The following is a 16,273-nucleotide window of genomic DNA, read 5'->3' as shown; positions in this document are numbered from 1 at the left end:
CCTATCACAGCAACAGGACTGCGAAAGACAGCAGAACATGCTCTGGTGGGAATGTCTCTATCCGATGAACTGGGTAGGGGCTGTTTTAGAACATGGCTGCCTGGTTACCAGGGTTCCAAATTTTGTTGGGCTCCATTGTCAGGAAGTGAGGTCACTGCTCTTGTCAGGAAATTAAATCACTGCTCTTGTGTGGGGAGAAGCTCAGGGTAGGGGACCAGGCAGTGACCAAGGAGGTTTTCTGTCATGTTCATATCCCAGGTCAAGGCTGGGGGGTGGACGTGGAGTGTGGGCAGCTCCCACTACCCCAGGTTTATCCCAACACTGGAACTGAATCTCATTTCCCCCAGGGGCAGGTGGAGTGGGGGTGGTGCCCTTTGCCCTGATGTTTAGCCCGCGGGGTCGGTGCCCCTTGGGGCTGTGAGACTCCCCTGAGTCCTAGAGTCCTGCCCCCGGCCAGCACCCCACAGGACTCCCGCAATGCACCTCCTGGCCAACTTCCCTCAAGCACCCTCATGCATGCAGCATCAAGCCCAGCCCTGTCCACCTGCACACGCCCTGCTGTACACGCAGCCATCTTGTGATGGCATGAGGGCATCATGCGTCAAGGCGTGGTGATTACTTAGCCTTTTATTAGTAAGGATATATAAAACGTTCCAAAATATATTGTGCAAGAAAGGAAGGTGTAGAGTAACATGCATGACACAATCCGATTTGTTGGTAAAAATTCCAAATTTTATCAATGTATGTATATATATAGACACTATATCTATATATCTATATCTATATCTATATCTATATCTATATCTATATCTATATCTATATCTATATCTATATCTATCTATATATCTATATCTATCTATCTATATCTATATCTATATATATATATATATATCTATATCTATATATATATTTATGTAAAATTATAGCAAAGTACCCAGAACTATATACATAGTTAAAGTTTTTTTTTCTGGAGATTTTCTAGGATTGGATGGTAAAAAAGGAAAGTCTGCTTTTTACCATATACATGAGTACCTGTGTATATTTGAAAAGGACAATGCATTCAATTAATTGTCAATTAAAAATTAAAAAACTCAAAAATACATTAGGTAGATGAAAACACACCAAAATTTAATAGTGTCTCTGACTTGTAGATCTCTGAGTTCTTTTTTATGCTTTCATTATTTTTATTTCTATTATAAGACTTTCATCATCAGAAAAAGCAGTTTTTAAATGTGATTGCATTTAACTGAAACTACCAATTTAATAAGAGGTAACTAAGTTCAACTTTTATGTATTAATTTTTCTTCAAGGGCAGTATGGTTGTACTCTTTTATTATCAATGTCCTTATTAAGTATCATCATCCTATATAATAAAAGGCTAATATGCAAATCGACTGACCATGGAACAACTGGTCACTATGATGTTCAGTGACCACCAGGGGGCAGACACTCAGCGCAGGAACTTCCCCCTGGTGGTAGTGCACTCCCACAGTGGGAGCGCTGCTCAGCCAGAAGCCAGGCTCACGCCTGGCAAATGGAGCAGCTGTGGCAGGAGCCTCTCCTGCCTCCCCGGCAGTGCTAAGGATGTCCAACTGACAGCTTAGGCCCGCTTCCCCCAAGGAGCCAGCCTAAGCTGTCAATTGGACATCCCCCAAGGGCTCTAGGACTATGACAGGGCACAGGCCAGGCTGAGGGATCCCCCCACCCCATGAGTGCACAAATTTCGTACATCGGGCCTCTAGTATAATCATAATTTTTCCTCCTTCTTTAAGTCTCCCTGTGCCTTTTTCTTACCAGCACAAGTTGGATTAAGCCTTGTTCCCTTAGTGTCCTATGGATGCTGTGGTAGCATCCATCCCACTAGAAGGAGGTTGCTCTGTAAAATTTAATTATTTATCGTAGAAGCATGTATTCAGTATTTGCTATGTGCCAAGAACTTTCTAAGTGCAGTACAAAAACAAATAAACTCATTGAAACACTCAACAGCCCTGAGAGGAAGATATTATCTAATCCCTGTTTTACAGATGAGGAAACTGAGGAAGAGAAAAGTAGAGCAACTTTCCCAAGGCCACAGTGCTAGTAAAAGATGAAGCCAGGCTTTGACTACTAATACATGTGGACTATGATTCTTGAGTCCCAGGGATCAGCTCAGTGTATCCCCACCACTCAACACAGAGCGCCTACTGAGAAAATGAGAGGGGGATGAATATCTGGAGTTTGGAGAGTGAGAGACAAGTCCAAGAAAATGAAGGATTTGCCTTTGGGTTTTGGTTACTATTCATGGGGAGTTATAAATTCAGGTGGCGCTCTGTGAACCACGGGGAGTTCTGTACCTCAGGACCAGGCAACTCCTTTCCTTCCAGCAGCTGAAATAAATCTTCCCAGAGAATGGGCGGCATAATCATGAATCCTCACCAAGGCAAGGAAGTCAAACGGAAAGCCTTGATTTTAATTTTAAATTTATTTATGATTTTAAAAGAAGATTGAGAGTGGAAAGTACTGCTTTAGTTCATGTTTTTACTCAGATCTGTCACTTTAAAATATAGTTGTCCAAAGCTTGGATAAAAACAAACGAACACATCACTATAGAAACTCCAACCTCCCCTCGCCCCCCATGTTTGATAGGCTAACAAAAATAGGAAAACTTAATCATCTTTGTTGTTGGCTTTTTGTTTTGGTGTTGTTTAAAAAAAAATTGGTTAGTGTTAGAGGCGTGGTGGGGTTTTGTAGTTCCAGGGGGAAATTTATTCTTCACTTAGTAAAATGGAGGGTACTACTAAGAGGAAAAACAAACTGACCAAGAGCTCAGTGTTGTAGAACCCAGCACTTTTAAGTGTTATAAGGCAGGTGTGTGTGTGTGTGTGTGTGTGTGTGTCTGTGTCTGTGTGTGTGTGTGTGTGTGCGTGTGCTTATATATAATGCAGTGATTGAGAACTGATAGGAGAGGCTAGGTCTAGATAGCTGCTAAAAGGAGTAGCAGCACCTTGACCTACAGACAACTTCTTGATCCTCAGTGACCCCTCGTAAACAATCACCTACATAAAACTCAACAGGAAAAGAGTCCCTGCCTGGCGTCTTTGGTGAATGTGGCACGATGCCTCCACCAACTGTGTCCAGCAGCTCTGCCACCAGACAGAGCAGACCTTCAATATTCCTTGTAAATACCCACTCTTCCAGGTGACTAACAAGGCAACTAGTAAACAAGAATGATCTCATTCATTTTACTGCTCCTCTGGTGGGAATATGAGGTAGTTTTGAAAGAGCATTATGGGCTGAAAAATTTTACGACTCAGTAGGATTGATTTCAGGTAACTTTGGAAATTACCACTTGCCTCCCCACCCAGAGAAAGTAAGAATTTATAACAAACATGTAAAAATGAATGCCGAGCCTATTGATTTTAGTATCTGTATAAGGTTTTTGGAAGAAAGGGTTATTCATCATCCCCTGGGCTGAAAAATTTCTTTTGCTTATTTACATTTAAATTTAAAGCAAGTCCCATCTCAAAGTCAATGAAGTTAAACCTAGCAGAGTGAACTCAGGGATCAAAGGAAATTATAGTGGCCAGAAATGCCACCGTGCAAGTTATTTCTGCAAATGCTGCTTGATGGTTTACATCTGAGTCTGGATTTGTATCTTATCCTTTAGAAGGAATGATGGTTTGGACCCTTCAAAAAGGCAAAATGTGTCATCATTTTAGTGAAGGGAGAAATTTTGAGTGAGGGTATTAGGAATAACTTCTACTCCCCTCCCTTTTGTATAAAAACTGAACATCACTAGAGACAGAGGAAAGACTTATGCTGGCCGAGTGCAATCACTCTTCGAGGGAGCGACTCCATCTGCAGAGCAAATGTGATCCCAGATTGGTGTCATCATGATATGTTTGTCCATCTCAAAGTAAATCAGAAGGGCTGGGGACTCCAGCAGGCTGTGTTCTGTGTAGGCATGTTAGGAATAACTTCTTGTCCACAGAGCATATAAGAAATGGCATTTCCAGAGTCTGTGCTATATATATATATATATATATATATATATATATATAGTGTGTGTGTGTGTGTGTGTGTGTGCGCGCGCGCACGCGTGTGTGTGTTTATTGATTTCAGAGAGAGGAAAGGAGAGTGAGAGTGAGAGAGACACTTCAATGATGAGAGAGAATCATTGATCAGCTGCTTCCTGCACTCCCCACATTGGGAATTGTGCCTGTGACCTGGATATGTGCCCTGACCAGGAATCAAACTGTGACCTCCTGATTCATAGGTTGATGCTCAACCACTGAGCCACACCAGCTAGTTGTGCTTCCTTTCTTTCTGGAAGGTTCCAAAGCCACTGTCTTCCTAAAATGATTCAATACATTCTAGAGGCCTGCCTTTGTTCCTATTAACTCAAATGAAACAAATCCATAAAACACAGGCAAATATGTTGCATTACATTACAACTCAGATCAGCTTGAGAAGTTTATTTGATTTGTTTGTTTTGCCGTTTAAGGACTTTTCAGTATACTCCAATATCTTCCGAAGACAGGCTATTATTCATGAAGTAACTCCACAGAGAACAGTGTCAGAGATTCTTTACTTAGCATGTAGACTCAAAGGGAGCCTGCACCCTTGTTGTCATGCTTACATTTTTTTCGAAGAAAACTTTTGTTTGATATTATAGTTGTCAACCGGGCTTTATTTTAATTTATTTTTAATGACAGGCCTTTCCAATGCTGATTAGAACATTATAGAAGCTTCCTGGCTGGCATTTACTTCTTGTTTATCATATTACACAAGACAGAATACCAATGTTCTGGTTTAAAAAAAAAGAGCTTATCCATACCAAATCAGGAATTCAACTTTCAACCCTAGCTTGTTTCTTAATTTTCTATGTGACCTTGAGAAATTTATATAACACCACGAGTCTGATTTTTCTCTTGAAATATGAGGCTAATAATCCTCTCCCTGCCTCTCAGAGTAATGGTCATCAATTCCATTAAGTAAACATTCATTGAACATTCACTTTGTGCCTAGCACCATGCTAAGCTGAATGAGAGAAGGATCCTGCTTTCCAAAACACACAATGCAGGGAGCTCCTGGCCATGAGCATTCTTTGAGGAGTATAAAAATATTACACATAAAAAGAATTGTGAAACACATGAACTGGAAGATTAGTGTGATTTGACCTTGATTTTGGGGTCACTTGTATGCCATTTAAAAGAATTTTTACTTTTTGTTCTCTGGGGTCCTGTGGATTGCAATACTACAATGAATGATACTCACTTAGTGTAAAAAAATGATGAATGAGCCTCTAATGATTCTGACACTGGGAAGAGTGATATATGAACTTTTATTCAGTAAAAGGTTTGAATAAGCAAAGGCTTAAAGTTTTACATAAGCTTTATTAAAACTTCACAGAAATTCAATTAAACAACTATTTGAGTGCTGTGGCATGCAAGCACTAATCTAGGGGCTAGCGAGCTCTCCTCTCTCCCCAACTAAACCAGATGCCCTTATTATATGTTCTTGTTGTGCCATGATTTATTTTAGCACTTTTACCATTTGTGAAACCTTTGTAGAAGCTCTCTGAGGGCAAAGATTGTCTATTTCACTGCCATATGCCCAATGCCTAATATAGCATTAACCCTTCATATTTGTGAGTAAATAAATAATATTGTTGTACTACCCATGGGTATTTATGTTGTCATGGGCCTGGAGGTGCAGAGAAGACATACTCTCAATATGTATGGATTGAATGGATAAATGGCTCTAGTCTGAGAGTATGAATTCTGATCTGGGTACAAGGGTTTCCAAGATAAAAAGTGTTGGTCATTGTTACCCTGAGAAATACTAGTCCTGGTGATTACTCCATTCTGTACTGAAGGGTATAAAAGACATGTATAGTTACAAAGAAAATAGTATAAGGATGGATTTCATAATAAAATACAAACTGGTCATATTTACTTACTACCTATTAAAAGCACCCAGATATTTAGAAATTTATTGATTTATTTACATTAATTGTAATTGATTTCTTGGTTTCAAGGAAAATACAAAAAAAATCACATGGAATTCATAGGTAGAAATACCAGGTGCTAATTTGATGTCAGATGCTGAGAGAGAAAAATCCACACACACATGTTCCCACAAACACACTCCAACATACACCATATAGTTTTTTGACATTTTTCAAGATGGTTTTGTGTGAAATTACATTTACAACTTACCTGTGATGGTAGGTGGTGTGAACCTAAAAAGCGTTTACTTGGAATTATTAAATCAATGTGGCAAATATTCATTAAACATTAAACATGTACTACGTACTGTGCTAGGAGCTAGATACAAGACTGAATGAGGTAAAGAAAATTAATGATGGAGAATATGGGAGGAAACAAGTCATCAAGAAAGGAAATATTCCATGATAATAAATGATGCTCAACCAATGAAATATTGGCCTGGATGAAGGACAGAGCACAGGTACGGGACATCTAAATCTTTCAGAACATACTATCTGGCACTAAGGCTAGACTACCAATCTGGAACATTCTAAATTTAAGTAGTAAAATGCATTCAATAATACAGAGTTTCCGAGTAATCAGAATTCACAAAACTGTCCGACTTACTCCTGCTGCTTTTGTGGGTACAGTTCTCTTTCCAACCTCCTGGAGAAGGGCTCCCTCATGGAACTGATCTGAAGCCCATTTGGTGCTATTAAATTAAAAAATCTAGCCAATAATTCTCCCTGCATCCACCCCTGCCCTCACTAGTGTGGTATTGCTATTGATCCCCATTAATGATTTGGCGATTAAGGATAGATCGCCGATGAATGCAAAGCAAGCTGACGGACCCCTTGGAAGACAGCTGAGCATGCTTTTATCAATAAGTACTGTACATGCCCCTAGAATTTCAACCCAGTGTCCTAAGCCACCTTGGATGCCACTTCCACATTGAGTGTGCTGTTTTCAGCATCTTGCTCAGCTTGCTCTCTTTTGACAATTTCAGACTTTCTCTCCTGTTATCTTTCCCACCTGGGCAATGGCCAAACCCCTCTCTTTTTATCTACTTTCCAATTGTCAGACCATATCTTCAAGAGTCTCTTGTTATGAATTAGCATATGCAAGCACAAAACTGGATGACTGTGAGGCAACCATGTATTTGAGTGTGTCTGGGGTTCATGACACAGATCCCCTTTTGGGGTTATGCCTTAGCTTGTAGGCTGGGAAAATCACACAGTAAGTGAAATGAGGAGATGACTTCTTTCTCCCATTTTATTGACATTCCCTGGGAGATATCAGTGAATATTCACATCCTATCTAATAAAAGACAAAAAGGGTAATTGACCATACCTTCGCTATGCTTCCCATTGGCTAATCAGGGTGATATGCAAATTAACCGCCAACCAAGATGGTGGCCAGCAGCCATGCAGCTGAAATGAGCAGGAGGCTTGCTTGCTCCAGTGATGGAGGAAGCCAAGGTTCCCTGCCTGCCACGGCCCGGCTCTAAGCTCCGAAAGCAACAAAGTTTCAATTATAGAAGCTAAACAAACCCCAGATACCTGCTTTCAGCAGGCCGTGGCCACAGAGATGGAGCAGGCTCTTAGCTCCAGTGACAGCAACAAAGTTTCAATTATAGAAGCTAAACAAACCCCAGAATAAAAGAAAAAAGAAAAAAGGAGAGGCTGGGAGCTTCAGTCGCCAGCCAGCCTGAAAACGGCCCTTAGCCCCTCACCCAGGCTGGCCAGGCACCCAAGCAGGACCCCCACCCTGATCCGGGACACCCTTCAGGGCAAACCAGCCTGCCCCCACCCGTGCACCAGGCCTCTATCCTATATAGTAAAAGGGTAATATGCAAACTGACCCTAACAGCAGAAAGACTGGGAATGACTGGTCACTATGACACACACTGACCACCAGGGGGCAGACGCTCAATGCAGGAGCTGCCCTCTGGTGGTCAGTGTGCTCCCACATGGGGGAGCTCTGCTCAGTCACAAGCCAGGCTGATGGCTGCCAGTACAGTGGTGGTGGTGGGAGCCTCTCCTGCCTCCTCAGCAGCGCTAAGGATGTCCGACTACAGCTTAGGTCTGCTCCCCCCTGGCAAGTGTACATCCTCCAAGGGCTACTGGGCTGCCAGAGGGATGTCTGATTGCCAGCTTAGGCCCAATCCCCTGAGGGAGTAGGCCTAAGGCAGCAGGTGGTCATCCCCCGAGGGGTCCCAGACTGCGAGAGGGCACAGGCCGGGCTGAGGGACACCCTACCCCGCCCCCCCCCCCCCCCCGAGTGCACAAACTTTTGTGCACCGGGCCTCTAGTTAGAATATAAAAAGTTATTATCTGAAAAGCTGACACCAAAATTTTTCTGGAAGGATGGAATGGTCTTCCAAAAGTGTGGGGTCCCCAAAAGCCTGACTATTGGAGGAGCACAAACAGCAAAATAAAAAAGGTTGCTGAACCACTCTGCATGAGAAAAGAAAAAGAGTTTTCTTTGAAGAGAGGATGGGAGAGACTTTTGGAGAACAAGGGAGAATAGAATGGGCAAATGAAGAGGCAGTGAGATAGGGAGAACCTGGGGTTAGGTGTAGGGAGGAGTCAACACAATTTTAAGAGTAAAAAAAAAATACTCTCCTGTGTTTTGTATTTATTGATTGATGATTATTACATGAGCCAGTGGTTCTCTAAGTGTGGTCCTTGACTAGCAGCATCAGCATCTCCTAGGAACTGGTTACAAATGCAAATTCTCAGGCCACATCCCAGACCTGCTCAACCTTCGGATGCTGCTCAGAAATCTGTTTTAACAAGCCCTCCAGGTGATTCTGATGTGCATCCAGTTTCAGAACCAGAGTAAATCTTTCCACCCCTCACCCTCCACATCAAATTGCAATTAATTTCTAGACATTCTGGATGCTTTGTGGAATGTTGTTTGGAAGAGCATTGTTGGTTTTGAGGCAGATTGGTGTCAGCACTGGGAGAAATAGGATTCCTGGAGGTGGAGATGGAATTAAGGACAGAACCCCCTAAGGGATTTGCAGAAATGTTTGGGCTTTCACAGGCCAAAGCATTGGGGGGCTGGGTTTGCAGTAGTGTCCCTGTGTTCTGGGGAGCAGGGAGGACCAACCTGCCTTCTTTCGGTAGGTAAGAGGCCCACTTCCCACTCCCAACTCATGTTTAAGCCTCTAAAACTCTCTACTTGGTTCTTGTTCTCCACAGATGACTTTGCTTTACACTTCACTGAGCAAAAGAGAATCACAAAGTGGCAACAACGTCATCCTCCTCCTTGATTCTAGAAACCCATGCTTTCGCCCACCTCCTGCTTTATTCCTGTCACAATGGAGGGTGGACAGCTCCATCTGTCAAGCCCTTCAGATCTCTGTTCCCTGCATCCCTCCCCCTCAAAGATTCCACTCTGGAAGTCAGTGCTTCTCAGCCTTGGCTCCAAGGTTCTCCTGCAAAGCTTTGTAAGGGCCCCAAGGCCCATGCTGCTCTCCAGACAAGTTACCTCAGGATGTCTGAATGGGAGACTGAGGCATCAGTAATTTTCAAAGCTGCCCAGGTCATTCCAATGTGCATCCAAGGATCTGAGCCACTACCCTCTCTCTGGGCAGCAAGCCCTTTCTCAGGTTTGTCTCCATCACCATAAAATTATGACTACTCTCTCCTGTTTTAAAAAATTCTCCTTTGATACTCACATCACCATCTTGGTGTCACAGAAAGTCTTCCTGACTGAAATGGCAATGCCTGTTATCTCCACTTCCTCACCTTGCATTACACTGTAGCACAAGCTCACTTCTGCTTCTTTCTCTAATAAAACTATCTTTTTTCGTTCCCTAATTCCTTGTGTATTTTTCAAACACATGGCCACTGTCTTTCCTTATCATTCAGCTCATCGGCAGCACTCCAGGGAGCTGATTGCTGCCTTCCTGCATCAACCAATGTATCTACCTCTGTGACTGTGTGTTCTTCTGATTGCAGCTCTGAAAATGGCAACCCAGTTGGTTAAACCAGATACATAGAGTAATTCTTTTTAAAAAAATATATTTTTATGGATTTCATAGAGGAATAAAGAGGGAGAGAGAGAGATAGAAACATCAAAGATAAGAGAGAATCATTGATCAGCTGCATCTTGCATGCCCCACACTGGGGATCGAGCCTGCAACCCGGGCATGTGCCCTGACCGGCAATCTAACCATGACCTCTGGGTTCATAGGTCAATGCTCAACCACTGAGCCATGCCAGCTGGGCTACATATAGTAATTCTTGACTCCACCTCTCCTTCATCTCCCATGTTTAATCCCTCTGCACTTTCTGTTCTAAGTCCAAAGTAGATCTCCAATCCATCTTCTCCTCCACTCCAGTGCTACCACTGTAGTTTCTATTTGGTATCTAAAGTTATCTCTAACTTAATATTTTCAAAATCTTAGTTTGTCTCTGTGCCTCAGTCTTTTCCATCCTGCAAATAACATCCCATTCACTCAGTTGCAGAACGCCTTCTATCTGGTTAACAAGATGACTGTAAGCAGGAGTGCACCTTTGAACTGCGCATGGGCCAGTTAACACGATACCATCAACCTTGAACATCTGTCACATAGATAAGGCTATTTGGTACAAGATAATAGGGTTGGTGGGTGGGGAGTATAGAATTAGCTCAGTGCCATCTGCCAACATTTGTGGACGAGATAATTCAAAGAAAAGGTCAGTAGGATCCAGGTTAATGTTACATAGAAGTAGAAAACACCTCTCACAAACAGCCACTCAGAATTAGCAATACTGTTGAGCCCTTTTGGAAGATTTTAGAGAGCAATGCATGTGGGGTAGATGATGTGAGAAGTCGCCCACGCGATGTCAGATTTTACATGTTTCATTACTTATTTCTCAAGATCTAAAAGTGGTTCCTTTCCCATCAGTGCTGCTGCCTCTGGAACTAAAATCAGTCCCATGCCAGTGTGGAGGCAGAAGGATAGACATGGACATGAGGAGGAACTATGGTGTAGGACTGAGTTTTTAAACTGCATTGATAGAGAAATTTTTGGACTTGGTTTCGTTTATTTAAGTAAAACTAGGTTAAGCTGCAGTAGACAGAAAGAAGAATCAAAATAGCAGCAGAGATTAAGTTGTATCCCATTAAAATAAAGTTGTATGTTTGCACATCCAGACTTATGGCTTATGAAATTTGCATCCACTATGCATATAAACAAATTTATGGGATCATTAGACCTTAAGGCTGTCTATCCTTGAATTAGATAGTGAAATTAGTTCCACTATGGACAGGATCAACTTTATTGTATTTTTCTGAAGCCAGATTATGGATCTTAGTAGGTTTGAAAGTCAAGTTTCATAAGCCTATTTTGTTCACAGAGAAATCACAAACACAGAGGTCATGCCTTAAAAATATAATTTGACAATTAACTAATTGTGCAACTTTAGGCAATCTTTCATTTTTCCTGGAATAAATGTATAGCAGCATTAATGTTATGTATACAGGTTTTGTTCTCATATACTTTAAGGACAAATTTCTCACTTTTTTTTTCTGTCTGTTAATCGTGGTGGGGAGGGGAGTGTATGTAGAAAAGAAACATGTCTTCCACAATAATTCTGCTATAACTTCAAAAAAGAGAAACATCGTAAATATATGAATTGTTTTTAATGATAAAAATAGACGCCTGCCCTTTACCTTCACACCAAGGATTGAAGAGAATGTAGGTGTCGGTTTCTGGGTTCCGGCTGGTGCGGAGTATACCATAGGGGGTCCAGACGGCAATGTACATGCGGAATTTCCCCACAATGCACTCCGGGGAAGACTGGATGGACAGCCGGACAGACCTGTCCGCTGTGCTGATGACTTTGGCCCCCCATTTGCCACTTCGCAGCTCAGGAACGACAGGAACTGGGATGTAGGTTCCCTTGTTCTCCTGAGGGTAGCGCCCTATGCGAAGAAAGAACAAGTGTAGCCTTGAGTAGATTTCACAAACCAATTTTGTCCTCACTCTGCCACCTTACAACAGAAGGTGGAAAATAATTTACTGTATTACACTTGAAATCATAAGAATTGGGTTGAATATAATTTCTGCTCCCAACTACCTACATGATGGTAGTCCATTTTCTTAACTTCTTTGAAGCTCAGATGTGTCATGTCTAGCTAAAAAGCAATAACAATATGTATAGGAATTTTAATTGGTTGATTAATAAGATATAGAAATACTAATCTGGAATGCAAAAACAAAAACGGAGTTTATTATAGAGTACTGTGAAGTTATCATTCCCTGAAATTCTGCCCTCTAAAAAGGTAGAATTGTTTTTTAAAGGACATAAGGCAAATGATTTATTTTTATTTCTAGTCTGTATGTAATTGTATTATCTGTTATATTACCTATAATAGCATTATATGTATAAGTTGTCATATGCAACCATTTTCATACACAACCAAAACATGTGTTTATTGTCAGTCTCATTAACATCGTAAGCTTGTGTCATAGGCTAGAATTCAGGCTTCTGAGGCAAATTATCTAGTTTCAATGTTGGCTCTGCAATTTCCCTAGCCTTGCAACCTCTGGCAAATTACTTGACCTCTTTTCTTCTCTTTTTCTTTATCAGCAAATGAGGGTAATAATACTATCTAAGAATGAAATAAAATAATACAAGTAAGATACATAGTACATAATTCCTCATGCATAACAACTTTTTAGCTGTCATTTCAATAGAAGATTAAACGTTGTTATATTTTACCATGTTTTCAGACTCATCATACTTTACATATAAACTATCTCAGGGTAAATCTTGTTTCTCTTTATTACTCCATTTAGGACCAAATTGTTATTTCATATGTTAATCTCATAACTATGTTTTACCAATGGGTTCCTGAAAAATCAAAGTTTCACTGTATGTGGAAATTCAACCTCCCAGCATTCTGTAACTCTCTTACTTACAGTTTAATTTACCGCTTAGTTTATACGGTAATCAAATGCATCAATAATTTAAACTGAGGCAAACTTTTCAGTTATACATATTTCCAAAACATATTCAATATTTGATTTTTCTTTACTTGAAGAAAATACATATCAGACTAAGTGTGTACATCATTTTGATTGTAATCAGAAGAAACTTCAAGAGCAAAACTTATTCACTTTAATTGTTTTAAACAAAACATGTAGAGGATACTACATTAAAACAAACAAAAATGATGCTTCATGTTGGCATCTGCAATTGCTGAGGTCTTTAAAGTATTCTTTGGTCCATGTACTGTTGGGATAGAGCCACCTGAGGTGGTGGTTGCCTAAGTTACTCTAGTGAGATGCTTAATCTTAATGAAAATAATTTACAGTGTAAGACAGGGAGAAAGATTAGAACCCCAATGCTTTGCTGTGTTAGGGGTATCCGTTAATCACCACTCAGAATGAATGTTATTGTAAATCTGATAAAGCTTTAAAAATGGTTGTCTGCCAAGAAGTGACAGTGTCTAGATGGTGTTCTTGGGGCTATAGGTCTCAGCTTCTGAGAAATTGCATGAAATTCTACCTGAAAAAGCTGATTGTTTCAAATGCACTTCCATCCCCATATTTCCTGGACGTGCTCCTCTCTGTGTATGGTCCACTGGGGGCTGCGGGCCCCTCTGGAGGCACTGTTGCCCTCTGTACCCCCATCATTGCCGAAGTGCAGGCATCAAAGGCAATCTTGCCAGCTGAATAGGACCATAATTCACTTATTACAGTAGCTCCCAGCAGCTGTTGTCACGAAATACTAGCTTGGATTTAAAATACACAGTATTAAACAGGACACAAGTTTAGTACAAACATTCAGGGATAAAGTCTATGCCTTAATGACAGACTTAGATGTTTGTTTGTTTGTTTGTTTTTTTAAAAAAAGGATGAAGGAAATTTTAGAATGAATTACATAAGGACACTCCTTCGGGAATAGCAAAGAACTAGAATAAATGTGAATGTGCCGTGTGCCGTGTGCTATGAACCTCAGCATCACCTTTGTACAGCATTCACTTCTGTTGGGAGCATTGAAATAACTAAGACAATCACTAGTTTCCATTACTACATTTCAAATCATGATGTCAAAGACTCATATTAAATTTGACCTATTAAATTCACATGATACAAAGAAAAGTTGTCTTTGAACCCAGACATGACCTAATTCAAAGACTAGTTTGTTTGAACATTTTTCATTTATACAACAATGTTGCCGACTATGTGGTAGGAGTTATTCTAAGTGCTAGGGACACGGCAGTGAAGGACAGACTCCTGCGATCACAGAAAGAGCCAGTCCCCGGGCTGTTTATTATGTGCCCGTTACTGCTTCATTACTTAGGACAAACTGTGTATGTGGGGGGATCAGTATCATTCTAGTTTGATAAAATAGAAAACTAAGACACAGGGTTGTTCAAGGTGATGCAGCTAGTAAGTAGTGGAATTGAGATTTGAACCCAGTCAGTAAGGCTTGAGAGCCTGCGATGTTAGCCATTGCTCCACAGCAGTTGTATGCATAGAGAACGCTTTGCAGTTGGTGAGAACTACGTTCAAGTTATCACTTCACAGCTAGTTATTGGTGATGCTTTGGGCAGATTTCTTAATTGTCTGAGCTTTCATTTTCTCGTCTCTTTGCAGTTTAGTTCTGGAAATGGAAAGAAAAGAAATTTTAAAATATAATGGAAGGCCCGATTGACATGGTTCAGTGGATGGAGCATCATCCTGCTGACTGAAGGGCCCTAGATTTGATTCCTGGTCAGGGCACATGCCCAGGTTGCGGGCTCCATCCCCAGTGTGGAATGTGCAGGAGGCAGCCAATCAATGATTCTCTCTCATCATTGATGTTTCTATCTTTCTCTCCCTCTCCTTTCCTCTCTGAAATCAATAAAAATATATTTAAACAATAAAATATAATATAATGGAAGCTTTATGCCTGGCATGCCATATGGAGTGACTTAGGATATATTTATTGTTTGGTGTTTGAAACCGCTCCTGGAAAGTAAACATAGAAGGAAGAAGAGACCATTTTACCTGCTCTGGTTCTAAATCTGGAGAAAGGTGGGTGTCCCAGAGAAAGGCAGTCACTTTTGTTGAGGGGACTATTGCGGCCACGGGGAAAGCAGCCTCTGACCTAAGTGTGGGTGTGGGCTAAGCACTCGTCCTCTCTCAACTAAACCTTCACTTAAAGTGCGGAGAATCGTGGTCATAGTTTGTGACGAGAAGGGCAGCTCAATGAATGGCAGTCATCACTGCTATCCCCTTTCTCTCTGGCTTTCTGATTTCTCAGCTCCAGGAGTTCCAGGAAGCCAGGATGGGTTCACCAACTTCCAATGAACCTATAGAACCCAAATCTGCTTCCAAGGGCCTGTTTACTCTACATCCCAAAATCTGGAGCTGACTAATATTTCTGTCAGGAGAACTTATGCAGGCCACACACACGTACACACACACACACACACACACACACACAATGATGTTCATTATTAACCAAAAAGCCTTAATGATTCTAGAATTATCACAAAAGAATCACCTGAGACCTGTAACTCACTCATAATTTCTGACTTCCTTAATCATTTATGGTAACTGTAATCTCCATTCATGCCCCAGAGTGGAGCTGGCTAAATAGAGTCCAGGGGCCAAAGGTAGCTTGCCACCTATTTGTGTGAATAAAGTTTTATTGGGAGACAGACCAGCTCATTCATTTGGGTATTTTTGTGCTACAGCAGCAGAGTAGCTGTCACAGAGACCATATGAGCTGCAATGCCTAATTGTATTTAGTATATTTAGTATGTGGCCCTTACAATAAAACTTTGCCCACTTTGCCTTAGAGAATTTTACAGTTTACTGAGATGATTTATTATAGACACAGAAGTCTAAGACTCAGAAGAAAATACCATCACCTAGTTTTTCCTTCCAAAGAAAAATTTGTTATTAAACCAAAAACAAACATCTGCCCTATTATTAGATCAACATTTAGTTTCCTTAGAGCCTGCGAGTTAAATTCCTCAGTCTTGTTCCACTATACATAGCTAAAATATTCAATTTTATTAGTGTAAACGCTGTCAAGGCCTTTCACATGGAGATGGAAATAAAGTGACAGGAGTAAAGGTTTGTTTCCTTGGGTCCCTACAACAACCCTGTGTGGGAATTTTCACGGGTGGGAAACTGAGGCTCCATGAGCTTGTCACATGCAGGACATCATGTAACAGCAAGCGTGGAGGCAGGACTGGGACCAAGTTCTCTGCACTGTGAAAGCTGTTCTCCTTCCTCAGCACCATGCTGCTTTCATGAAGGTGAGCGGGAGGGTACTGGAGGGATTAGGAAGATGAAGGAAGCCAAA

The 16,273-nt window shown here is 41.2% G+C and overlaps 1 protein-coding gene across 1 annotated transcript in view; it reads right to left on the bottom strand.

Annotated features, from left to right (window-relative positions):
• Positions 1-16,273, bottom strand: part of F13A1 (coagulation factor XIII A chain) — a 193,780-nt gene that overhangs the window by 109,453 nt on the left and 68,054 nt on the right. The window contains exon 4 of the mRNA XM_070403447.1: positions 11,637-11,888. Within this exon, the coding sequence (XP_070259548.1) occupies positions 11,637-11,888 (252 nt within the window). The remainder of the gene's footprint in view (positions 1-11,636; positions 11,889-16,273) is intronic.

This window comes from Myotis yumanensis, unplaced genomic scaffold, assembly GCF_028538775.1.
Source record: "Myotis yumanensis isolate MYYU_CA2020_CCGP unplaced genomic scaffold, mMyoYum1.0.hap1 SCAF_2, whole genome shotgun sequence".
NCBI classification, from domain to species: domain Eukaryota; kingdom Metazoa; phylum Chordata; class Mammalia; order Chiroptera; family Vespertilionidae; genus Myotis; species Myotis yumanensis.
The sequence above is the reverse complement of the archived record's forward strand: the minus strand, read 5'-3'. Positions and strand labels throughout refer to the sequence as shown.